Source organism: Notamacropus eugenii, chromosome 5 (assembly GCF_028372415.1).
Source record: "Notamacropus eugenii isolate mMacEug1 chromosome 5, mMacEug1.pri_v2, whole genome shotgun sequence".
Lineage (NCBI taxonomy): Eukaryota > Metazoa > Chordata > Mammalia > Diprotodontia > Macropodidae > Notamacropus > Notamacropus eugenii.
In genome coordinates this window covers 219,717,576-219,744,074 of record NC_092876.1, presented here as the reverse complement: position 1 = coordinate 219,744,074, position 26,499 = coordinate 219,717,576, and the positions used below count along the sequence as shown (strand labels likewise).

General features: G+C 37.0%; 1 protein-coding gene across 4 annotated transcripts in view; it reads left to right on the top strand.

Annotated features, from left to right (window-relative positions):
* The window catches only part of RBMS1 (RNA binding motif single stranded interacting protein 1), a 257,959-nt gene that overhangs the window by 63,142 nt on the left and 168,318 nt on the right, over positions 1-26,499 (top strand). The window contains exon 1 of one of the 4 annotated variants that reach the window (XM_072612135.1): positions 13,256-13,914. The exons of 2 other annotated variants lie outside the window; for them this stretch is intronic. In XM_072612135.1, the coding sequence (XP_072468236.1) occupies positions 13,846-13,914 (69 nt within the window). In that variant the 5' untranslated portion in view covers positions 13,256-13,845. Of the gene's footprint in view, positions 1-13,255; positions 13,915-26,499 lie in introns of those variants that run through there. One more of the 4 variants, XM_072612137.1, reaches the window with a different exon arrangement.

Here is a 26,499-nt window from a genome sequence, read left to right as displayed (position 1 = left end):
GGATAATGTCTTATTTAAATGTTATCTTTCCCATTGCTGAGCACTGTATCATTACATGTAGTAGACACTTAAGGAAAGTTTGTTAAATGAACGGATCTATGTACGAATTTATATGCTGTATAACTATGTGGGCACATTTTTAAATGCTACTTGTACAAGATGATTTGTCAATTTTCAGTGATCTCTGTTCAGTAGATGCATATTCAGAGTTGCATATGACAGTCTCCTCCCACAGATGTTTATCTAAACAGGTTGCCTATAAATATTACATGTAATACATAAGAACACATATAATATGTTTATAATCAATTTAGATAAGTCTTTAAGGGAAAGATTGCCTATGGAAAGTTACATAAGACAGTCATTTCCCTCAGCCATCTAAATTACTTTTCATATATATATATTATGTGATTATGTAATATGTATAGGTAATATATTTAAATAAATATGTCTTTGAGGGAAGATACTGTCACATGTAGCTTTGATAAGATGATCTCTTCCCTCAAAGACATAGTTATACAATAGGCTATGCAAAATATTGCAAATATATAATAAAATATATCTCTTATATGTTGCATACAATATCTATACATATTATTTAATGCATAATGTATAATAAAATAGACTTACATAGCCTTTCATAGGCATTTGTCTATCATAGATCATCAGAAACTGATAAATCATCTTGTATGAGTAATAGTTTTATATGATCTGCATGGAGATGTAGAAATATTGTGCACATGTCTGTAGATGTAGAATGTTTCTGTATAGATACATATAGAATATATGCATAGCTGCATATTATTTGTCTTAATCTTTCTAGGTGCTTGGCACAATGTGTTACACATAGTAGATATTCAATATACTTGCTGAATGGATAGATATACATACCCACACACATATATCACATCACTAATAATAGATATTTTATGATTATACACACATAGGATAAAATTATTTCTTCTAATTTAGCCTAAAAGAAAATGTTTAAAGCAATGAGGGAAAAGATTTATATTGACTAAAATAGTTGTGATTGAGAATGATATTTGGATCACATAATCCAATCTCCTTGACAGAAGCACGGAAAACCAACAGATAAAGAACATTTAGTCCTAGCCTACTTATGATCCCTTCTCATATAGGCAGTAGAACTATTGAATAATAATCACTTGCATTTATATAGCATTGTAAAGCATTTTCTTCATAAAAATATGGTGAGGTAGAGGGTATAATTAACAATGTTCCCATTTTACAGATAAGGAAATGAGGCTCAGATAATAAGTGACTTGCCCAGGACCTCCCAACTGTCAGTCAGGTCTGGAACTGGGGGGCTTGTTCAGTACTTGTTCTTTTCACTGTTGGGTGCTCTCCCTTTAAACTTGATTGAAGTTAAATTCAGTGCCATTCAATTCAATTCACTAAACTTTATTAAGTACCTATCTCTCCCTCAAAGAGTCCCTTTAAAAACCCTTAAAACTAAAGCTAGTGCCTGCCTAAAGGAGTTTACTCTGGAGCTATCCATTGTCATGAAGTTTGCCTAATTCTTTGCTTCTCCAGAAAGCCCACTTTCCTTGAGACTTATATATGGATTCTTTTTTGGTGGAGGAGGGGAGATGATGTATACATTATCATATGTGATCACTATCTGTTGTTTTTACTTGTGTCCTTCTTGGTTACAAGGGACGATTGAGTTCCAGAGCATGATATGGGAATGAGAGAGAGAAGTGCTCTATCCATAAATGTGATGTAAAAACAATATATGTCAATACATTGTATTTTTTAAAACAACTTTTCTCAAGCAAATGCCAAGTATTTTCCATTTATAGAAAGTGGGGAGAAAAAAGCAAAGCTCTTCATATTTTATATGAGTACTCACTTCCTATTGGAGGCCTTACAGTATCCCAGGGCAGTCTCCATAGGAACTCTATGTGCTGCTGTACCATGGCTGTAAAATTTTGAATTATCATTTAATTTTAAGATCTTTAAGTCATTAAAAATCTGAAACTGGAAAATGTCTCCAAAAGTTGTCAGTACTATACTTCTTCTAGACAGACTTCCCTGAACTCATAAGAGTTGCTATGAATATTTTGCAAATGTCAGAGCACGATATAAATGTGAGCAATTTTGATTTTTTTATTGCAGATAGGTTTTTGATGCTTGCTAATTTAATGATGGTTAAACCATCATATTCACCACATGATCCAGTATTAGTTTACAGAGTGTGAGTACACTAAGAAGGTCTAGTCTAAATTGGTGACAGACTTGAGAGGGGGGAGTCCTAAAAGAATCAAAGAAGGTCCTTAGCTCAAGATTTAGAACCAGGAGCTGCTGATGTCACGATGACATCATGTTGTCATGACAACATCAGAACTTCCTGTTTCTCCTGCTGCTGCTTGGGGAGCATCAGTTCACCACAGGTCTGTGACCAATTTACCACACGTCAGGTATATTGTATAATTCTTAAAAACCTTTAGGAACAGAAATTCCACAAGGTCCTGAAGTAACTCATTCCAGTGTTCTTGATTAGGCTGTGGAAAGTTTTTATCATATATCTAACTAAAGTAAAATTCAAATTAATCCCATTTTCTCTTTCTCTTTATTTTAATTTCTCAGTGGAACTGAGTGATCATTATTTAGCATCCTTGTCATGCATTTCAGAGATACTATGCCTCATCCTCTTCTAAACTCAGGCCAAATAGTACCCATTTCATGTTGTTAATCTTTTGGAGTGAAAAGTGTAAAATGGATTTATTGGAGTTTTTTCTTTCTTCTTAGCTTTGCATACTTAGCTTTATATAAGCTTGGTTTTCATTAAGATCCCATGTTTTTGAAGATATGTTTCTTCTCCTTTGATGTAGAGAATGTAGCAAGACTCTTTGTTCCTTTTATTCACTTAACTTGGCATATTCCTTTCTAAAATACAACTCCTGTCTCCTCCCTGATTATATCATTAAAGATGGCTGTAACTAGCCATGTTCTTTATCCAGAGCTTCCAGCAGCATCTGTTAATGGGTATGTGCAATGATGAGGCTATTTAATTGTGTCTTCAAATGAGCTCCTCACTTTGCTTTCTTCCCTTCATTCCATGTATTTTGGATGATTGTCTTGTTTTCATCCTTTTGAAAGAGTATTAATTCTGAAGTTACCTATTAAGATCTTCCTTTCTTCATGTGGAATTGTCATAACTCATATTTTCAGATATTTGACATTAATCTTTAAATATCCTGAAAATGTATGCTCTTCCATAGGCTTGTTTGCAGGACATGAGTATGGAGATTAATAGCTCAAGAGCTAGGTTTGCACAGCCAAATAAATTGGAAGACTGAGGCAACATTCCAGGTAATTTAGGGGAAAAGAATCTCACAATTATGAGTCTCTGAAATATGGAACCAATTTTTGCTTGAGTTAGCCCGATAGTTGCCTTTTTCTACTTTTAATAGAAGCCTGCCCTTGCATATTCCATGTATCAACAATTACCTTACAAGTGACAACAAAATAAATTATTAATTTCAATGCCTTTAAGTTTACCACTTGTCTACAACAAAATGACATGACAGCTGATTTCTGTGGAAGCCAATTTTAAATAAACTCGCAGTCTAATTTCTAATGCTTCCATTTTTTCAGAATTTGTATAGTGTTGTATAGTGTTATCAGACTTTTAGTAAAACAAGATTAAGGACTGTGGGGAGGAGGGAGTCCTTTAATTGTAGAACAGGTGAAGAAAATAAATTATTTTGCAGAATACTATTTTTGCTAAAGAATTAAAATGAGCTTTAAGTTTTACTAGCTCTTCTATATATAAAAGGAGTCACTAACTTAGAAATAAATTGTATTCTGCTAATTAGTTTTTAACTCAAGTCCTTTCAATTAGCCACATACTTTTATATATTAACAAATTTATCAATGGTGCATAGATATTTATTTGGCCTACAGAAGTCTAAGTAAACCATGAACTATATCACAATTCTGCATCCTCTCTTCATCCCCCTATTTTTAATGGGAAAATGTATTTCAGCTAAAATCTGAGGATTCTAGACCCATATCTTTCCCAATCACAGTCTTAATTTCTAAAAAATGATCCTGCCCTCTTTTTCTCAGCTTCCTTCAAAAGTGATTCTTCTCCAAGAATGAGAAAAGTTCCATCCCCATTTGGTAATGTCAATAAGAAGGGATTAGGCCCCTAGGAAGAGATCCCCAACCAAAAAATCCTTCATATTTTTGTAAGGGATGTTTGTTTGTCTTATTACACATCCACTTATCTTAATAGAATTACAAGAATCTGATTTCTGCATAGTTAGAATTCAGGAGTGAATAAGTGAAACCGCAGAGAGAATCTTATACAATTTAAAAAAACGCATTCAAAGTCCTTTGTAACATAGGCCCCTTCTATCTTTCCAATCTTCTTACACCTTACTCCCCAACATATAATCTTCAATGGTGACATTGACCTCTTTATTACTGCACGAACAACACATGTGTTACCAAACATTTTTTTTTTTCTGGCTGACCCCCATGCCTGGAATTCTCTCTCTCTCTCCTCAATTCCACCTAGTGACTTCCCCTTCCTTCCTTCCTTAAGTCCCAACTAAAATCCCATCTTTTACTGGAAGCCTTCCCCAACGTTCTTAATTCCAGTGCCTTCCCTCTGTTGCTTATTTTTGTATGTAGTTTGCTTTGTATATATGTGTTTGCATGTTGTCTTCATCAGATTGTAAGCTCCTTGAGGATGGGAACTGTTTGATATCCCCAGCAATTAGCACAGTGTCTGGCACATAGCAGTTGATTAATATAGAGACAAAAACTCAATAGTCCCTGACCTCAAGAATTTTGTATTTGTGAGAGGAAGGTTGTTTTTCAACATATATGGATCTGTGATCTCATTGATTTCTTCATTGTGGCATCCAGCCATCCACGTCATCTCATTTGAGTGATTTTTAATGATGTTCCCTAGTCGTTCTTTCACAGAGGATCCCTTTCCCCTCCACTTATCTAAGTCTTTTTAACATTGTGTGGGTACAAGTGCAGCATTCAGGTTACATACCTACCCATCTCTTTGCTTCTGACACATGGACTGCACATCTCTTTTTTAAATCATTTAGTTCCATGATAATAAAGCTTACCACTTTTTGCATAAAAGTCCTCATTGGAAATGTGTGGAAATCCTATTTGTATCCATTTATTTCCATTGCCTCATTACTTTTCTTTGTTGGAGATTATTTTGATCTAAGAATTTTAACCAAATGGCCTCAAAGGAAAAACATTTCTTTTTTTAAAATATGGGGCTTTTATAGAGACTAGTTTGGAATCTTTAAAATTTCCATGCAATTTATGAAATGCAATCTAGTTAACTGTCTTTGGTCTACTCAATTCTGAGTCCAGCTTATTACCCATCCATAATACCTGTCCCAATATATGTACAAATTTCCAAATTCAAAAGATTGAACAACTTACTATATGTCAATGTCTGAACAAAATGCTTTTTTTACATCCATTTATTTTTTTCCCTGTAGGTATATTGTTAGTCTTGTCTCATGGATAATTATGAATCTCATTTAGAGTGTCCTGATGTGTTCTGGATCTTAAAAAATCAGCACAATATCATGAGCAAACGAGTTATCTGAGGGACCTCATAATCCGTTGGGAATCCATTTTTCCATTTTATCCTTTTATAGACAGTACTACATGACCATATAGAACACCTTTGGTGGGCATAAGTCTCCCTCTCTATTATGCCTCATTTGACATTAATAACCAGAAAATCATTATCTCTCTGGCAGTCTTTGTCAAGGAATTTTAAATGATCTTAATATATGTATGAGAGAACTCTTATTAGAGGACAGGCTTTAAAAATGTATTTTTGTTCTACCAAGGCAAACTGTTTTGTAGGTTGTTTTTTTGTTTTTTGTTTTTTTTTGGTAATCAACAATAATGCATGTAGCAGAATCGTGTTTTCTCTTCACCTCTTTTAGTTAGTTGTGTTATGTTAAAATTGGGTTCACTAGAGAATTACTTGCAAAACCTTCTCTGTTCCCTTTTCATAATTTCATTAAGGATATCCTCAATATGTGTATAAATCATTTTCATAAATATTTTATAAAGATGAAAAAGTAGGAATTTTGGGAATACCACATGATTTTTTCAAGAAGAATAATGAATTATGTTTTTAATTATCTACAACTTTCTTTTGTCTTCAGTTTTTTAAATAGGATATCAATAATGATGTGATTAATTTCTTCCAGTAGTCAATGTATTATTTGAAAAAGATCTCATATTTATAGATAGTCTGAAAACTGCATGATTTTTAGTACTTCACCTTTTTTTAGTATTCCATCACTGAAGAAGCAAAAGTTGTTGCCCAAGATTAATGGTCTTTAAACATTTTTTCTCCATTTCTTGTGTTGCTAATGGGCAAGAATTTATCGCCTGGTGACCAAGCTACTGTTGATTGCTTTCTCTTTACTTTTAAGATAGGTTCACTGACATTATCAATCTCAGTTTCCCATAGGATTGGAGTTAGCAGGTTTTCCAGTACAGTACTAGACTTTGTGCTCTATTGATATTACTTAAAAACTTAAAAAACCCCCCAGGATCACATCCATGCTACAAAGAAGCCCATTTACTATGTAAATATGAGGTGAGGAGGAGAAAACTAGCAAATGGAAATAACAGGAAAAGTTCCTATAGCAGGTGGAACTTCAGCTGAGCCTTGAAGAAAACTAAGGATGCTAAGGTGTAGATGAAGGAAGTGTCATTCTAGGCATGAGAGACAGCCTGTGAGAATACAGAAACAGCAGATAAAGAATATTGTTTATAGTATTTAGTACAATAGCATATACATGTACTCATTTTGATAAATGTAAGTCAATGATGACAAGTTTTCCCATAGAAAAGGGGATTATCTTAATTTCCCAAACCCTCCTCATAGTTTATTCTTCAGAACTGATTTCTTTGTTATATTTTCAAAGCTCTCCATGATTGGGCCCCACCTACCACTCTAACATTATCGTTCACTAGTTCTTCACATGAGGTCATAGACTTCTCATTGTCCTCTGAATATATTATGACCTTGTAAACACTATTCCTATGGCTTGGAATTGTATTCTGTCTCCATTTTCCCCCCTTTTTTTGTCACTTACAAGCTTGACAAATATGAATGTTTCAATATGTAAAGAAGAGAAAAAAATGACACATGAAACTGTGAACTTCCATTAGATACAGTCTTTAAAAAGTATATTCATTTATCATAATAGTAACAAAACTGCCTTTCTTAACTCTGCTCTCTTCAGAATTCCCTTCTGTTCTCTTTTGGGTATTTCTTTATTGTTTTATTGGTGCTCCTTTATTTCTTCTTTTTTTGCATCATTATAGTTACCCACCCACTTCTGTCCCTTAAAATTCTCCCTGCATAAGAAAACCAAGAGTTCTCCTTTGTGAAAAATAAGTAGAGTTAAACAAAACAAATTCACACATTGGCTATTTCAGAAAATGCATGTCAGTCAGTCAACAAGCACTGTGGTGATTGCTGTGGATACAAAGAAAAGTTAAAAAACCAATCTCTACCCTTGAGGAGCTCACATTCTAATGGGATACCAACATGCAAACAGCCATGTACATATGAGTTACACAAAGTAGAAATTAGAGGTAATCTCAGATGGAAGACACTAGCATGAAGAGAAAGCCACAAAAACTGTTGCAAAAGATGGGATTTTTAGAAGTGAGCAGGTAGAGCATTCCAGACATGACATGTCTGTGAAAAAGGCATGCAGCACAGAAATGGAGTCTCATTCATTTTCTTCCTCTAGTCTGTCACCTCTTGGCAAAGAGCATTATATCCATTTTCCAAATCATATTTTGCTTAAATGCTCAGATTGAGGCTGCCTCCATGGAAGTGTTCCATGAATAACTTGGAGTCACACTCTTCGTTTGTCCTTTATTCTCTAAGAGTGTTTCTGTTTTGTCCAGAAACCCTGAAGGAGGGTCTTCATCTACCTCATTTCTTACCTAGCCTTCCTCTCCCCTCCCCTCTCCTCTCCTCTCCTGTTATCCTGAGGAATATCAGGTCTCTGGATTCAGATGGCTGTGGAGAAGAAATGAGGCTAGTGACCTGCACAGCCCTCCCCCACCCAAAACAAAGTCAAGTGCAAGTCATGTCATTATTTCTCTGATGGCAAGGTATTCTTCGGCAACAAAGGACAAACACAAAACCTAGCCTTAATCACTTAATGGCATTGCCTCAGTCAAACTGAGACCTGAGACAGACCTTAACTTAAAAAGGCCAATGTCTCCCACTGCCTCCAGGGCCATTTTCTGTCATCCTGATCTTTATCTTGTCCATATCTTTATATGGACCCCTATGACTGGAGGAGAGAGTGAGTCTGGTATGACTTTGAACAACCTTCTCTCATTTAAATCCAATTCACTTGCAAGTCATGGCATCACCTTTCTGATGTCATGGTCCTCTTCTAAAACAAAGGAAAAACAACAATCTGGAGTCACACTGATGTGGTTTTTGAAGTCCCATTGCATTTTATAGCCAATATCATAGATTTTATTACTTAATTGTACTCTAATTGCTCTAATGTTATTCCTCAACTAGATTATTGGCTTCATGAGTCAATGATCAGCTTTATACCTCTATTTTTATCATCTTCTTCACCCCAGGCATAGTAATTTTGGGTACATAATAGATACTCAATGAATAATTATTGACAAATTCAATTGCGATTGGAATTCTAAAGTTTACTGCTGTTATTTAGTCTTTTCTAATTTAATAATTAGAAGTATTCAGAAGTGGAAAGATTCCAGTAGTAGCCAGTTTAGGATGTAATGTGTTACTCCCCATTTGAAGTCTTTAAACAAAAGCTTGCTTGACTACTTGTCATCTATACCATAAAGAGCATTGCTATTAATATATGGATTAGACTAGATGAAAGAGATTGTGTTTCTTTCCAACTCTAAAATTTTGGCTTTCTAGGACTTATTTTTAACAAAATTTTAACAAATACTCAAATTCCTCAAACCTGGATCCTTGAGTAAACTTAGTGGCCCAGTGAATAAAGTGTTAGCCCTGGAGTCAGGAAGACCTCGAATACTTACTTTGGGCAAATCACTTCATTTCGGTCTCCCTCTTTTGCCTCATCTGTAAAATGAGGATGTAACAGCATCTACTATATCTCAGGGTTGTTGTGAGGATTAAATGAGATAATATTTGTAAAGCACTAAGCATAATACCTGGCACAGTCAGTGCTTATAAATACTTGTTTCTTTCCAAATTCTCAAACAGTAGACCTCAAACATATCTCCCTTCAATTAAGTAGTAATGTAATTTATTGTTAGTTGTTAGTTTTGGCTACTAGAAAGACAAAACACAAACTCTTCTGCTCTATTTACTGAAATTAGTTTTAAGACTATTATAGTATTGCTGCTAGGGACTATTACTTGTGTAGTTTCTAGGATTGTAGGCTGTAGAGGCACAAGGCCCTTTACAGATTATCTATTTTAATGGCTTATGATCCAATTCCTTTATTAAAATCAAGGTTGAAGAAACTTCAACTGAGATCCAAAAAATAAAATCACAGAATTTCAGAGTGGGAGGAGTCCTCCAAGGCCATGTAGTCCAACTCATACCTGAATAAGAGCCCCTTCCACATTTGTTTCTCCCCTAGTGAAGTGAAGAACCCACCACCTTCTAAGAGAGACCATTCCAATTTTAGATAGTTTTCATTGTTAAGAAAATGTTCCTTGGATCAATAGTGAGTAATAAAGCTAGGATTAAAAACCCAGGTCACCTGACTCAGGTGCATTGATCTTACTACTACTCTATTCCTTAGAGTACATTGTTTTTATAGTAGGGTTTTGTGTTTTTTTCTTCATATGTGACTTCAATTGTGTTAATTTTCTCTTCATACTTACACAGTCTCTTGTTCTTTAACATAGCTAACCAACCCTAATGGTATCATTTGCACAATTCCCTCCTTGAAATCTACAGATCTTCACTATACTATTGAAAATGCACTTCCACTCTCTCTCCAACTTTATCTCTCTTTTCCTTTGAAACATTAACTAAGACTTGCCATCTGCACAAAGCTTTCATGCCTCAATCTCACCTGACTTTGTTACTGTAACTGTTCGGTCATTTTGACTTCTATATAGTGCTTGTAAGTAGTTATAGCTACTAGATACGTATGTATGTCTATGTGTGTATGTTTAATGTATGTGTTTGTTTCCCACTATTTCCTCCCTTCTATTAGGCCTTTGAATATATCTTGCTCATTCCCGTCTCCAAGCCTTTGTTCATGCTATTCCTTTGACTTGGAATGACCCTACCTTTGCCCTTCCATTCCCGATCACTGTCCTTCAAGGCCTAGGATCAAGAGCCCCTTCCAAGTAAAGGGTTTGTTTGCTAACTACTCTGGCCCACAATGACTATTTATTGGTAGAGCACATTTAATTGTTCTCAGTCAGTATTGCTTATGAGAACAGACATATAAGAAAGAAGCTATGATTTTAGCACTGGGAGCTCTAGGCACAGAAATTCCCACTATCCAAGAAAGACTCTGCCTTTGACTGAATAGATAAGATTTTGAATTGCTCAAGGTACATAAAATGTTAATGACTTGTCCCTGGACATAGAACTAGCAAACAGAAGAGGTTGGATTTGAACTCTGATCTTCCTGATTCCAAGCCTACAGGGTAAACCACTAGCCATGGATCCTTCTGTATATTTTACATAAAAAAAAGCAAACATATACTCAAGACATTTGTTTTCATGTTTCTGCTTTTCCTATTGTATTGGATTTTCATCCATTTGTATTTGTCCTATTTTTTTTAAATGAGATTATAAATTCTTTGACAGTGAGGGTCTTTTATCTTCTCCCTTTGTAACCCCTACTTCTGCACAAATTGAGCAATATATTCAAATGTGTTCTTGACTACCAAATATAGTGTTTCTTAAAAAACATAACCATCTTCATTTCTCATTTCATGCCATTCACTTTTACAATGGGGTTTGTAAATCTGAATCTTTAAGAGTTTTAATTTACCTTTTATTATAAAAAGAACTATTTCTTTTGAAATTATCTTTTTATTTTGTGAGATATTTTAGCCATTTATTAACATTTAAAATTTTCTTTTATTACATTATTACAACATACCTGGTCAAGGACCATGACACTAGAACTTCACAGCATCCAAAAAGAGAATTGTGACCCAAACAGTACCACAAAGAAGTCAATCCATGAAGCTGGTTTTTTGTGGTTTAGCTTGTGGTTTCCTGAGAGTCAGTCCATGACAGCTGAGGTTGTCCAGGGCACTTCTGCTGATAGTCCACAGGTCTGAACTCCAGGGGTTTGTGGGCAGGATGTTCTCAGTAAAGACTGTCAGGACAGGACTTTAACCTATACAGCATTAACAAAACATGTTTTTCCATACTTCGGTTTAGCAGCATGCAATTGAGGGTCTCAGAAACAAGAAATGGTGAAAGGCAGGTTAATCTGGTGTATTAGATAGGACCAAAATAATTGTTAGGGTACCCAGAAGTCTTTTAACAAGGACATGACATAAATAGAATAAAATGTGTACCAAATGTTAGTTGTATCTACTTACTGAACATCCATTTTGATGCTGAGAGGTTTACTCAGAATTCAAGTATCTAAGCGTCTAGCATTTTTTCCTTTTTTTTTCCATACAGAAGAGGAGGGACTTATGTGTGTGCTATTCCTCACACACTTTTATACAGGTAGAACAAAAACTTGCTAAATTTCACCAATTTACTGAAGACAGTTTTGAGGAGTATTTGCTGGCTTCTAATGAGGGTAGCAGGCTGTGTGTGTATGTAGAGTGAATAGTTTACAGTATGTCATTGCTGAAGTAAGAACTAGAGGTAGTGGCTTTGCTAGAAAACTAACACAGAAAGCATCTTGTTTTGCCTGCTAGTGATGAAGATTCCAGTGTCCTCATTTCTTAGACAACTTGGAACCTTATTATTATTATTGGCAATAATATAATTAATAATAGTAACTTTTATTCAGTGAGGTATTAGGGCAAGAATCCAAGGATGAACTTTAATTCATCAAAAGGCATTTATTTAATACCTACTATGTGTGAGTCTCTGTCCAACAGTGGAGTACTGAAGTTAGTTTTCTGTCATTGGAAGTATTCAAGCAGAGGTTGCCAACCAATCCGGATGTCTGAGAAAATAGGTTCAACTAGATGACCTCTAATATCCTTTCCAATTGTTTATGAAAAATTAAACTCTATCAGATAGATATTTCAGAAATTCTACTTAAGACATTAAACCAGAAAATAGAAAATAAGCTTTAAACTATGTCTATTTCTGCCCAGTTCCTGTGATCTCCTGGCTTTAAAACAGAAGTTTCTGACCCTGTTAAACATAATATGAAAGGATTACACTGTTTGTCCAGAGAGGGTGAAGGCGGACCAGGTAATTACAAAGAAATAGTCCTGAATTAGTTGAAACAGAGTTGGGGGGGGGGGGGGGGCTTGTTTTTGTCTTTTAGCAAGTCTAAAGTCTAAAGTGAATCCTTTTGCAAAGAGGCCTTTTAGCAAGTCTCAATCGAGTCCTTTGGTATACAAAACATGAGGTACATAAAACAAAGCATTTCCACACATGTATTTGACTTTAATGTTTTAGCTGTTTGCTTTTTGAGGGGGTGGGCAGGGTCGTACAGATTAAATGTCGATGTGCATATGTGCTTGCTGGGTAAGTTGTGGTACCGGTAACTTTGCTCATCAAAGTCAGTCATTTTGGGGAAGGGAGGTGGTGAGGACAGAGAATAGAAAAAGGTAAAGAAGGGCAGGGGGACTAAGTTAGATTTCCTAGCGGAGCGCCTTAGTGATCTGATCTGCCAGGAGTTTAGAGTAGGGGCGCAGTGCTGCCACCACTGGTGCTTAGGGAGGGGAGAGAGAGGGAGCGAAAAGAAGAGGAGGGGGGGCTGGCTACACCTAGGAATGTGCGGTATGCGGGGAGCCAGACCCAACCATTGTACCGGGGCAGGGGCCGCCAGCGGCTCTTTCTGGTCTTCGGGGTCCCAGAACGCTGACCCAGGGGAAGAGGGGAGTCTGCGCAGTAGCCCAGGGACTCGGGTCTCTTGGAACTGTGGCAATAGAGCCTGCTGTGGCTGGCGCGGCGGCGGGGCCGGAGGTGCCTGGGACAGGCACTGGGCTCTCCTGCTCCACCCACTTCCCCCACCCCCCACCTCCTCCCCGCGCTCGGCGCCCTCTCAGGGCGGTGGTTGAGGCCGTGGTAGGTGGGACCGGTGGCGGCGCTGCTGCTGCCGCCTGCAAAGTCTCCCCGGTCGTCTGATCAATGAACTAACTCCCTTCCATGGCAGGCAGGGCGGCTGCTGCTGCTTCTAGAGCCTCTCCCGCCCCGCGCTGCTCTCGGAGCCCAGCAGGAGGAAGAGGAGCCGCAGGGGGAGGGGACGGGGGCATTTCCCCTGACTTTTAGCCGAGTTCAGGAGGAGGAGGAGGAGGAGGAGGAGGTACTGGAAGAGGAGGAGGAGGAGGAGGGGACAGGAGAAGTCAGCACCGCGGCGCCCGCAGGAGCAGCAGCGGCGGCGGCGGCAGCAGCAGCAGCAGCACCAGTAACAGCAGCAGCAGCAGTAACAGCAGCAGCAGCAGCCCCAGCCTAGCCCAGCCTAGCCCAGCCTAACCCAGCCCAGCCCAGCCCAGCCCAGCCTGGCCCCGGCCCCGACGCCTGCAGTCCGGAGAAAGGGAGTTTCCCCAGGACTAGCCTCGGAACTAGTGGCTTCCAAAGTTGCCCCCTCCCCCATCCTTGCCCCCTGCCACAGACTCCCCCTCCCCCGCCCTCCAAGGCTTCAGGCAATGATTTTTCCCAATAGCAGCGGGAATCCGGGGGGCAGTGGCCCCAGCCGAACCCCCTTTCGGAAGCAGGTAAGAGGTGGGCGGCGCGGGCTGTCGAAGAGTCGGGGTAGGGAAGAATGAGTGCTGAAGGTTGGGGGGGAGCTGTTGGCGCGTTGGGGACGCCGGGACTTAGTTTTGCAAAAGGGGCAGCTTGTGGAGCTGGGGAACAGCTGAGCCCTTTATCCTTCGGAGCTCGTAAAAGGGACCTGGGTTGGCGTGGTGACCTTGTTTGTAAAGGAGTCCGTGGCGGCGGCTGAGATGGGCCGCAGGTCAGGCGACTTCAACTGGCTGACCTTAGCGGCGGGGATGCAAACTCCCCCCTCCTCTCGCGGCGCCCCCCCTCTCCCGCCGCCCTGGGGACTGGCTGGCTAGGGTGGGGTGTAAGAGGAGGAGGAGGAAAAGGAAGAGGAGGGGTAGAGAGGGAGGGAGGGAGGCGAGGCGAGGTTGGGCCAGGTTTGGGTTTGCTGAGCGTTGCAACAAGTTTTCCAGTGTGTTGTATGTGTGTGTTACGTGTGTTGTGTATGTGTGTGTGTGTTGTAATGAAGGGAGTCCGGTTGTCGCCTTCGTTGGAAATCTTCAACTGAAACTTCAAACTGCATGTTTTAATTTCTCACGAAACGAGGAAAACCAAGGAGATTATTTTTTTTTCGGGGACACCGAAAAAAAGGGGAACTTAGACCGTCGATTTCTTAGGTTTTCAGTTCTTTAGTAGCAGAGGGAAATCCGGTGACATTTTGATTGAAGAGATACTTTGGATAAGACTGAGTCATACACATGCGTTTTCCTACTTTAATATAGTTTCCTACTTTTTTTTTTTCTTAACAGATTGAGCTCCAAAGGCAGTTTAGTGGTTAGATCAAAATCTTGTGCGGGAGGGAAAAGAAGGGCTGCAAAAGGAGGGAAAAAAAGAGTTGCGAAGCTCATCATGAGTGGCTCCCTTTTTTATGTTGTTTTATTCCCCAGTCCTTTTTTTCCCCAATGATTACTGAAGCCATGTTATGACAAATCTTTAAGAAAGGCAGGAACAACAATCAAAAGTTAGCTTTATTATTTTATTTTTTTAATGTGCAGTTCTCTGTTTATGAAAGGTTAAACTGATTAGAGGTCTGTGGCAAGATGCTAGTTGAAAAACAAAAGCACTGAACAGCTATTTTTCCTCAACAATAAGCCTCTTGTGTTTAACCTTAACAACTGAGGCAAATCAATTAAGTTATTATCCCAATAATGATACAAAAGAATCACATCCTTCGATGTGGACTTTGGCTCCATTAAGAGTAGATACATCACAACTGATGGCAAAAATGCCTACCAACTTTAGTTCAACCTTTAAGGGATTATTGATTTCTTAGTCCATTTTTATTCCCAAATTAATGCTTCCTTTGGACTCCAGGAGACTTGAAAATAAGTCTAATTTTGGTAAAGCAAGGACTTACGGAGTTTTAAAGTACGGGTTTTGCGGAGTTCCTCCCTTACTAGCTTTCACTTTACAGTGGAGGACTAAGGAACTGTTTGCTACCCCCTTACGTAGGCAAAACTCTGATTTTGAAATCGACAAAACTTTTGCCTGCACTAACAACTCTCAAATGAAGACTGATATATTCATAAATATAAGTTTGGATCCTGGCTGAAACTTTCAAAATAAAAGTTTAGAGTACACATAAAAAATATACTTAATGTGAGTTAGTTTAGAATAAATGTCTGCATTGGCCACACTTGCATAAACTTCATAAATGAAACCAATTTACTACAAAGCCTTTCTTCAGCCCTCCCCTTCCCGCCCACCTCAGGCTACCTGAAAAGATGGTTAATTATGTAAGGAACTGTAGGGCCTTGTGTATTCATTTATTTGTTGTCAGGGCACTGCGGGGTGTTAGCTGTGAAATGAGGGAAAAAGGGTGAGGGCGAGGCCTTTTACTGTAAGGGGCTGTAGGTTTTGTGTGTGGATGGGAGATAGCCTGCTGGTCTGGAGCACACTGATAAGATGCTCTTCTTTTCATAGGGCACTCCTTAGATTCAAAGAGCTAAAAAGGCTGACAGAATCAGAAAAACAAACAGACTTTCTTTTTTTTCTATAGGCAAAGAAAGAAATGAATGTGTAGGCATTATACAGACACAGGACCCCGGGTACCAGTGGTATTTGACTCAAAGGTTTCTTTTGTTAGTATTTAGCTGTTCTGTGGTGAAAGCACACTTCCTACATAGGGACCTGGTTACCACGAGTGACTTTGTGATCTCATTTTAGCTCAAGCTCACTCAATGTGTGTAGTCTTGTGAATGATTTTGTAGTGCGATTAATGTGGAGATCTTGATTTCATCCTAATTTGTCCATTTTAGAGAGCATAGGAAATCTCTAGTCAGATAGTGTAGTATGAGTTTAATCTAGAAATTAAAATTTTTTAGACCAAGTTAACTTTTCTCAGTTTTTGGGAAACATTTGTGAGAGGAAAAAGTTGAGTTTAAGGTAGAATTAAAATTACATTTGAAATTAAAATGAAAGGACTCTGAAACACCAATGCTGTGTACTTATATATAATAATCTTGTAATCCAATATTAAGACAAAATTTGAGAATCTTTAAGTAACCTCAGTCTAGAGATCTTTAAAAAAAACCATAAAATGGAAGAAAAATAAAATGATTTAGGTGAAGTGATGATATTTGTAGTTTGACATAGTTTGTTGGAATTATTGTTGGCAAAGCAATATTTCCTTGAATAAAATATTTCTTTTTAAACTGTCATGTTTCCAAGGAGGATATGGAAGAGCCAACTAGCTATAGGTGAGTGGTATCTGACTTTTTTTCCCCCTCTAGTATAGAGAACAAGGAGTGAGCTCTGATCTCTGAAGTCATCAGTGTTAAACAGGATTTTCCTGCATCACAGGCAGATGAGCACTTAGAGATACGCCTACTGGGCTCAAGTGAAACTTTTAGAGACCCGTGATATAAGTGGTAGCTCAGTGGGTAATGACTAGACAAGGGCAAAATGCAGGTTTAAGTCTCAGTTGAGAAATGTTAGAGTTCATTCACATCCTATCAGGTGTGTTATAATATCTGCAATAATTTTATGTGGATACAATATATTTTCTTAGTAGCAACTGTTCTCCATTCCCCCAACCCCTAAATCCCAAACTCATCATGCTAGTATATAGTGGTCTGTAAAAATAAGGTATTTTCATTGGGGAGGGAGGTGAGATTATGGTCTTTTAATTCAAAATCTAAAAATAAAAATTACCATGCTTTCTTTTCTTTACATTTACTAATAGCTGACTACCTTCTACTTGTGAGTTCCTTCTTTTGCTGCTGATTTTCATGCAGTAGTTAGTTCATAGATGGGGGTGGCACATGCTTTATATTTTCAAATTGAGGCATGGTCCAAGTTTTTTTTGTTGTTGTTGGCTTTAGAAAAGGATTTTGCTAAAAAGTAGCTTGCTCAATTCTCATTCTGAATGATTTTGGCCAGAGTTTGAAAGTATCTGGATTATTTGGGGGGTGGGACTTTAACGTGGGAAGAGGGGAGAGAAACATTTGCAGACCAACAGTGGTTCTGCTTCCATGTTGTTAACATTTAATGAGAGAAATGTTTATCTCACCAGTGTAAGTAGATTTACATACTTTGCTGCTTTCAAGCAGATTAACTGGGCGTAGCTGCACGTGAGGAATTTTAACAGTGATTCAGTGTTTGGCCTTGTTCAGAGAATGACATACAAAGCTGTTGATTAACATCTTTTTGATGCAATTCTGTTAATGAAATTTATGTATTTTTTAAAGTTTTAAGGTTAAGCTTGTACATAAGTATATGTATTTGAATATTGCTAAAGATAATCCCATTTTGTTATTTTTCCCCCAAGTAGGCAAGATGATAGATTAAAAATTAAGGTATCAGAAAATAAAACTAATTTTTCCACGTGAAGTTTTATAGACTAATCCCATTTCCATTTTGTAAGCCATTTATACCATCTTTGCACATTTGTGTTAGATAGTTCTTTAAAAACAGATGAGGAAGGAATCATGATTCAAAAATGCCTAGCTGCAGCCATTAGGAAAGAACTGAATTCTGTATTAGTGCTTCCCCATTTTTTCTACCAAGTGCCTCTTTGGCATCTCACTAAATTTTCCTACTCTTCTTCACTAATTTAACACATTTCTTTCTTTTAAAAAAAAAATACTAGGGTTTGGCTCCTCCTCCCCGCCCCTGGGCAAATGTCCACATAGGATCACCACAAATGGGTAATTCTATCACTCTTGAAATAATTTCTGAGCCAAATTGCTTAAGGTCTGGCCAGAATTTCTTTTTTAAAAAAATGTTATATTCTGTTTCTCCTTTGTCTATGTAACCAAGAATGCATTTCCAAATCACTGAGTTAACTGAAATACTGTAAATAACAGTATGGTACCTTGGATTTATGTAATGTTTTTCTTCCAAGAAACTTTTTAATTATAAGCTCATCTTCACAGCTACGTAGGTGAAATAGGGAGAGGACAGTCATTGTCATAATTAGTGTAGAAATTGAGTCAGAGAAATTTAATGGCTTGAACAAATAATTTGGTAAAACTTCAGTTATGTTAATTCAGTGCTGTCTGTCTGCAACTAGACAAAAGATGTGAGGTCAGATTCAACTTATGACCTGTAAATTTCCTACTTCTTTATTCTTGACGTCCAGGGAATGTATGCTTCTCAGGGATAACTTCTCCAGGAAATATTTTTCTATTAATTATTGTAATCTGCTTTATTCCTTGGAACTTACTTATGTATTATAGGGGGAAATTATTGTATTTTCAAAATTTTTTTTACCTTTTAAGTCAAGAACTATTTTTTTAAAGTAGGGGTTTTCTTTACATGCAGCCATCACATTTCCTGGCTTTGTGCTGCTGTTTTGTTTGCTGCCTAGTAAAAATCTAGCCTTTACTTGTTTTCACCTCTGCAAGCTGCTTGGATGATTTCCCTTGAAGTCTAGAGAGACCAGTGAAACAACATGTGTGCCCTTAGCTGAAGTTGTGTGAACAAGGATTTTGTTTTGTGGTGATCCATAGTCTCTAAGAAGGCATAGTATCTAAAAACAGAGTCTGAAAGTAGGACTTTCTTTGAAATGAATCATTTTTCCTGCCCCTTAGAAGGGAATAGAATATTAAGAACTAGCAGGGTCCTTAGAGATCATCTCATCCAACCTCCTGACTTCATAGATGAGGGAAATAGGACCCAGAAACATTAAATGAGTTTCCTGAAGTCATAGTCCCACAGAGTTTCCTGAAATTAGTGGAAGAAGGAAACATACTTCTCTTTCCTAATTCTGCAGTCTTTCTATTCTATGCCACTTATATATAAATGTTTTCCAGTGTGATACTTTAGAAAGCAAACAACCAAACTATTTTGTTATTATTTTACAATATAACCCCATATCCCCTACCAGATGAGAGTTTTTGTTGTTTGGGAAGAAAGAGAGTCAAATGTTTCAGTCACTGATTATGTATTTTAAGCTAAAAGTTGAATTATCTGGAAAGAAAGAACAATCAATCACTGATAAAAGTGATGCTTATATTTTTTGGGTGCTTATCTTTTGACAGTTTTGCTCATTATATAATATTTTTTGGTTCCTTTTCTCCTGAATTTTCCCATTTTGTCAGTTTGGATTTCAGCAATTTAGATTTTTTAAAGTTTCAGCCATAGAGAATCCTTCCCTTATACAGTTCATATCTTTTTGGTACATTTTAAAGCAACATCAGGGGAGGAATTTTTTCTGGAGTTGGGATGATAGTGAACATTTTTAAAATGGAACAAATGAATTTCTGACTTAAAATACCACTTAGACTGAGTAGTCTTTGATACTTAGCATTTATCAAGGATTTGGTAACATCATAGCTTTATCCATTATAGTAATTGCTGTTATTGGCATTTATGTATCACTTTAAAGTTTGGAAAGTGTTTTACATATATAATTTTATTTGAGCTTCACAGCAACCCAGTGAAGTAGGTATGCTGGCTTCATTTTACAGATGAAGAATGTGATTCTGAGAGGGTATGTGACTGACCCATGGCCTTATAGCCAGTAAGAGCAAGAGGTAGAATTTGAACTCAGGTCTACCTGACAATGTTAACCACCACCTGGTCATCTATGCTATGATATTCAAGCCTGTAGAGGGCTATAAAAATGAAACAGAATCTGTTCCTGTCCTCACAATGCTTAGAATCTACTTGGAAAGAGAAGATAATACACACAAGTAGCTATAACAGAGAATAAATATAATAGGCAAGATTATGTAGTGGAAAGAACATGGCTTCTAGTCAGCATAATTATGCTGGAAAAAAAGTCGGAGAGATTTAGTTCAACTTGGTCCTTTTTATAGTTAAGGAAACAGAGGGCCTGCCCAGGATCACCCAGCTAATTAGAGAAATAACTCTTAATTTTTGAAATTTCTGAAAGAGAGCACAAAAAGATTGGGAAAATCATGGATCTTGTTATTTCCAAAATCAAGTGACAAATTGCTGCTGATTAAAATGCCTACTTACTCATTCCTACAAAGTCTTTTTGAGACCAATCTAAACACATGCCAAGGTCATCTTTGATGGAGGGATTGAGAAGAGGAAAGGAGAGATGTTGCAAATATTTTTCCTTAGCAGATCACATCTTTGTACTCACAAAAGACTGACAGGTCTTACAATCTACTCTAAAATATAGACCATATGATATCTAATTCATTATATAATAATGCCATCTTCACAGCACAACTCTTTTCTGTCAAGAGCGTTCTTATAATAATTTTGTTCATTGAGCCTCTAATTATTAGAGAGAGGCAAAAAAGAGGAAAACACAAAGGTGTTTGCCCCTGGAATAGAAGATAACTGGTGAAAAGCCAAAAATTGCAGGGAAAGTCCTTATAGAGAATCATAATGTAAATACTAATAATAAAGCCAACACATCACACTTTTAAGGTTTATGAAGCATTTTACGTATATTATTTCATTTGATTCTTACAACCACACTTGAGAATAGGGACTCTTATTATTACCATTTTACAGAAGAAGCAGCTGAGGCAGGCAGACTTGCTCATGGTCACACAGTAAGTGTCTGCTGCAGGATTTGAGCTCAGATCTTTCCTAACCCCAAATCTAGCCTTCTGTCCATTGTATTGCTTAGATGATGAGTTCCTCCAGGTGCTCCTGCTTGTAGATGGCATTGTGTTAATTGTATCAAGCTCTGGAATAGTATGAGCTCCTAAGTGAGATTCATAGTTACTTAAAGAATTTGACCCAACTACATAGAAAAATAAAAGCAAGTTAGTGAAGAATACGTATTGTCCAGACTATTAAGACAGTGGGATGGACAACCCAAGTTGCTAATCCATCAATATAATTATTTTAGTTAGACACTGTCAATGGATACTTATTGAATAGAAGGAAGAGAAAAACATGTTAGATTTTATTCCATCTGGAAAACTACACAATATTTTTAAATGATCCCAAGGACCTCTCTGCAATAAAGGCCTATCCCTTTAACACCAGTATTCTTCCAGTGACGCTGTGTGGTTGAGCCTTAGAGACTAAAGAATTAAAGTTGAGTCTTCCATCAGTGGAGAGGTGTATGGTGCTCATGAGTGGACTGCAAAATGTTCCCTACTAGGAATTGTACAGGAGACCGTTTATAATAGAGATCATCAGAGAGACATAAGACTGGAAAAGAACTGATTATCTAGTAATAGTATTAGATAACAGATGGGATGTCTGCTGGTATTTATTCAATGTGAACAATTCAATATCTTCCTGTGGAGAATTTATGGGAGGATACCAACAAGAAGATTTAGGTATATTGTAATCTGTATTATCGGAGGGGGTATACTTTTAGTGATGGAAGTCACAGATCCACTGTTAAGTTATTGCAATACATCAAATATGTGTGATTTGGTTGATGTGCTTGTTTCTTATATTGACATAGACCAACTTACTAAATAGTCTTCCATTATTATATGGTTGGAAAAAAATTTATCAGTACGGTGCGCAATCTAGCAATGGGATGTTCTGAACTTGGGATGTTCTTTAAATGATAAATATATAGTCTGTTGTTAGCTATGACCACAATACTTCTAATCACTCAGTTTTACAACCTTGCAGTGATCTTCCCTCATCCCCATGTCTGAGAAGAGACCTCACTAAGCCACTACTTAACATCCAAACCCACACCCTAGATTCCTTCCTTCCTTCTTTCCTTCCTTCCTTCCTTCCTTCCTTCCTTCCTTCCTTCCTTCCTTCCTTCCTTCCTTCCTTCCTTTCTTCCTTCCTTCCTTCCTTCCTTCCTTCCTTCCTTCCTTCCTTCCTTCCTTCCTTCCTTCCTTCCTTCCTTCCTTCTTCTCTTTTTCTTTCTCTATCTCTTTTTTCTTTCCTTCCTTTCCTTGCCACATCCCTCTATTAAGCCTGTCCCTCTCCCTCACTTCCCTGTTTCTGTGGATGGTATGGTCAACTTTTCAAATAGCTCACTTCAAAGCCTCTAAGTTCTTCCTTTATTACCTTTATCCAATTAGTTGACAGAGCTAGTTGAGTCTGCCTCTACAGTATCTATCACACTCATAGAATGGCCACTTATGTGAGGCACTCATCACCTTCTACTTGGTTTTACAAAGGCTTTTTCTTAATTAGTCACTTCCATCCTCTCCTCCCTAATCTGTCCTTTCTATTGCTGCTGTATTTACTTTTAACACAAATCTGAACAAATCATTCTCCTACTCTAAAACCTTGAGTAAAACCCTTTATGTCTTCCAGCGTAAAATACAAAGATGTCATTTTTGCATTTAAAGTCTTCTTCAGTCTGCTCCTATCTACTATTCTAGACTAATTTCATATTACTCTCTTTGATTTATTCTGTGCTGTAGCCAAACCAGCTGTTCTAGCTGTTTCATATTCAGAATATACCATCTATGCTTCCTTGCATTTGCACAGGCCTTACTAAAAGGCTGAATGTGCTTTTCACCTCCACTTTTTATAATCCTTGTCTTCCTTCAAAGAACTTCTCAGGTGCCACTTCCAATTTTGAGGCCTTTTTTGAATCTAACAGTTATTATTTCTGTTTTCTGTTGAAATGATTTTGTATGTGCTGTATATATATTATGTCCTCTGAGTAAAATTAAGAGTTAAGAACTGTTTCATTTTTGTCTTTATATCTTTATCCCAATGCTTTGCATGTGGTAGGTACTTAGTAAATGTTGAATTGAATTTTCTCCCTACTCTTTCTCTGGAAAACTTTCATTTGGTCCCATGGGTTCGATAATCATTTCTTCACAGATTTCAACCCTAAAACCTTCCTGAAATCTATTTCTACACATGAGCAGGAGGAGGGAAAGGATAGAATCTCACGCATCTTTATATCCCTCCACAAATGCCAGTTTAGTAAGCACTCATTATTTGTATTATTCATCCCCCTGTGAATCACTAGAAGTAGGTAGTAATCATTAGCTTTGACAAATATAGGGTGTCTCTCTCTTTTGTCCCAGATAAATTCAGTGAGAACTCAGGAAACTTCCTTCTGCCAGCACCAACTCCTCAGACACCTCAAACAAATGTGTTTCAAAATGAACTTATCTTTCCCTTAAACTAAACTGATGGTTCCTCTTAACTCCTTTATTTCCATTGATGGCACCACTAACTTCCTACCTAGATTTGGAACCCCTGTTATTTAAAGTCATCACAAACTTTTCGTTTTTCTTCTCTGTACAAAGTTACCAAGTCTTATTGATTTTACCTCTACAGCAGCTGTTGTATAAATCTGTTCTCTACTCCACATGTCATACTCTGGTTCAGCCACTCATCACCACTTACATGGACTAATGTAATGTTTAGCTGAAGTCTCTCTTTTTTGCAATATGTCCTTTACTCAAAAGCCAAAATAATCCTGGACATAGGATTTAGAACTGGAAGAAAACCATAAAAGATCTTCTAGTCTAATACCCTCATTTTACAGATAAAGAGACTGAAGTCTCATTGAAGTTAAGTGACTGATTTCTAATCTACATCCTTTGATTCCAAATCCAGACTGTGTAATGACTTCAAATCAAAGGTCCTGAAAGGGGATTTTTTTTTTCATCAGGGAATGGAGAATTCTGGTGGATATTTCCTATAGCTATGTAAAAATGATCGTTGCATCTTATTTACTTTTATTCTAAGGAGGAATGTTCTTAGAGTTATAGGCCAGCCTCCTGTGACTATGCTTTGCAAAACTAAATGTGAGAGGATGTCATTGTTTTTCATGTTGTATTCTCTTGATAAAATACAGTACACTTCTTTTCTTTTTTTTCAGTATGCTTCTGATTCTTTGATTGAAATGAGAGCTTCTCATTGAGCTAATATACTAATTTCTCAGAGTTATATTGGTCTTCTATTCAATTTTTTGCTAATATGTTTATATCTTTCCACAAATACATTTTTGCCATTGTGCTGCACAGACATGCATAACCATGATTTTTCAGGATGGGGACAAATGAGTAATCATTCTTCATTAGACACTGGACCCAAAAAAGTATAGGTGTCACTAAAGAAAGACCAGTCCAATAATGAGACTGTAGTGTGGCATGGAAATACATTGCTTGATGGTGAATGATAAATGTCTTCACAACCTATGAAGGAATTTGCCAGCCAAAGTGTTTCCATTAAAACTAAGAAATGTTAGAAAAGTAACTTTTTCTTCATTCCTGTTTGAAAAACTTAAAAAAAAAACCCAAACCAGTTCTCTAAAGGGAAGTTTCTTCTTTTCGAAAAGTGTGCTCCTCAGCATTATCAGGCCTCAAATTATATTAAAAATCAATTGCTATTAAAAATATTTCATATTGGTTAAAAAAACCCCAGAAAAAATAGCCATGAAGAACAGATTAGTTAATCAGTTGAAAACTTGTCCATTGTTTGATTTAAACCTAAGAACAAACTACTGGGAGAAGGATTTCCTTTCTGATCAAAACAATTGAGAAAACTAGAAACAATTGTGCAAAAATGAAGTTTAGACCAATATCTATCATACCTGGCACAATAAACTTAAAATGTTTGTATGTAAGATCTGGATATAAAATGTCATGCCACAAGAAAAATGTAAGAAAGTAAAGATCAGGTGCCTTTCCCAGCTATGACTAAGAGAATTTTTAACCATACATGGGATAGAGAAGTCACAAAAGATAAAATAGATGCATTTTTGCATGAATAAAATCAATGATGAAGAGAGAACTGAAATAGAAATAGTAGAGTCAAAAATATTTGGATGAAATATCACAGATGAAAATATGATTTCCAAAATATGTAGGAAACTATCACAAATATAAGTTGTTAAAAGATAGGCATGGTATTTTAAAAAATGACTTATTTTAGTCGATAACATGAAAGCATTTCCTGAGTCATTAATAATAAAGAGACACAAATTAAAACAAGTTTATGGTTTTATCTCACTGTATGCAAGCTGGTAAAGACAGCTGTTGGTAGAGCTGGAATTCCAATCTTTTTGAATTTCAGTTTGGCATTATGCAAGAATAGTGACTAAATGGTCCATAGCTTTTGACCCAGTGATCTCACTACTGATTACATACATCAAAGAAATCAAAAAGAGAGAAACTATAGTCCAAAATATTCATAGTAGCATGATTTGTGAAAAGAATGCTGAATTTGACATCAGAAGACCTTTCGTTTGAAATGTAAGCCCTGCAGCTAAATTGGTATGTGACTCTTATCTGGGCTTTAGTTTTTATCTCTAAAAAACTTGCCTTCATTTTATCTCTAAAATGAAGGGTTGAGTTAGGTGAACTGTATGGTTTCTTCCAGCTCTAAACTGATCATCTACAGTTTCTAAGTTCATACTTCTTTCCCACTTCCCCATGCTGTCTCACAAGGAAAAGTTACCAATTAAAGGAATATTCTGGGTAATAATGTAGCACCATACAATGACAGAGCTAGAAGGGACCTTAGAGAATATCTAATCTTTTCTTGTTATAGGCCCTGAGAGGTAACATTCACCTTGGAATTTTCATTGAGAAGGCTTGGATTCAAGATTTCTGGCTCTGATTTTGGGAAAGTCACTTAACCTCAATATTTTTGATCTATAAGATGAGAGAGTTAGACTAATGATCTCTAAGATCCTATCAGGCTGAAAATCTTATGCTATGTGCAAGGTCAAACAAATACTGTCAAAGCCAGGACCAGAATCCAGGAATCTTTGGACTTCATTGCAAAAATTCAACAGTCTCCAGTACTTTTTCACATGACCATGATTCCTTGTCACCATTCAAAGTTTTCTTATTTGTTAATGGGAAGTACTTCAATAATTCAGTAAATTTGTGATGTCAGTGATGGAAGAGATTTCAACACATTTTAATTCAATGCAGTTACCTGTATTCATACAAAAGGCATCCATAGTTGACTCAGTGCAAGCTTTCCCTTAAATTTTGTAATATTGGGTAGGTACTATCTGGCATTCAAACTTTACATGTTATCCCATCTTGTCAGCCTTTCTCTTCTTTGATCATATACCTCATATATTTTTTATACTATTACATGGAATTGTTAGAAATACCATACAACATATTATAACACTATTACTTTATCACCTTTCTGGTTGTCTACAGTTTTGATTCTCTATAGATTATTGTGTTCCTTGATTT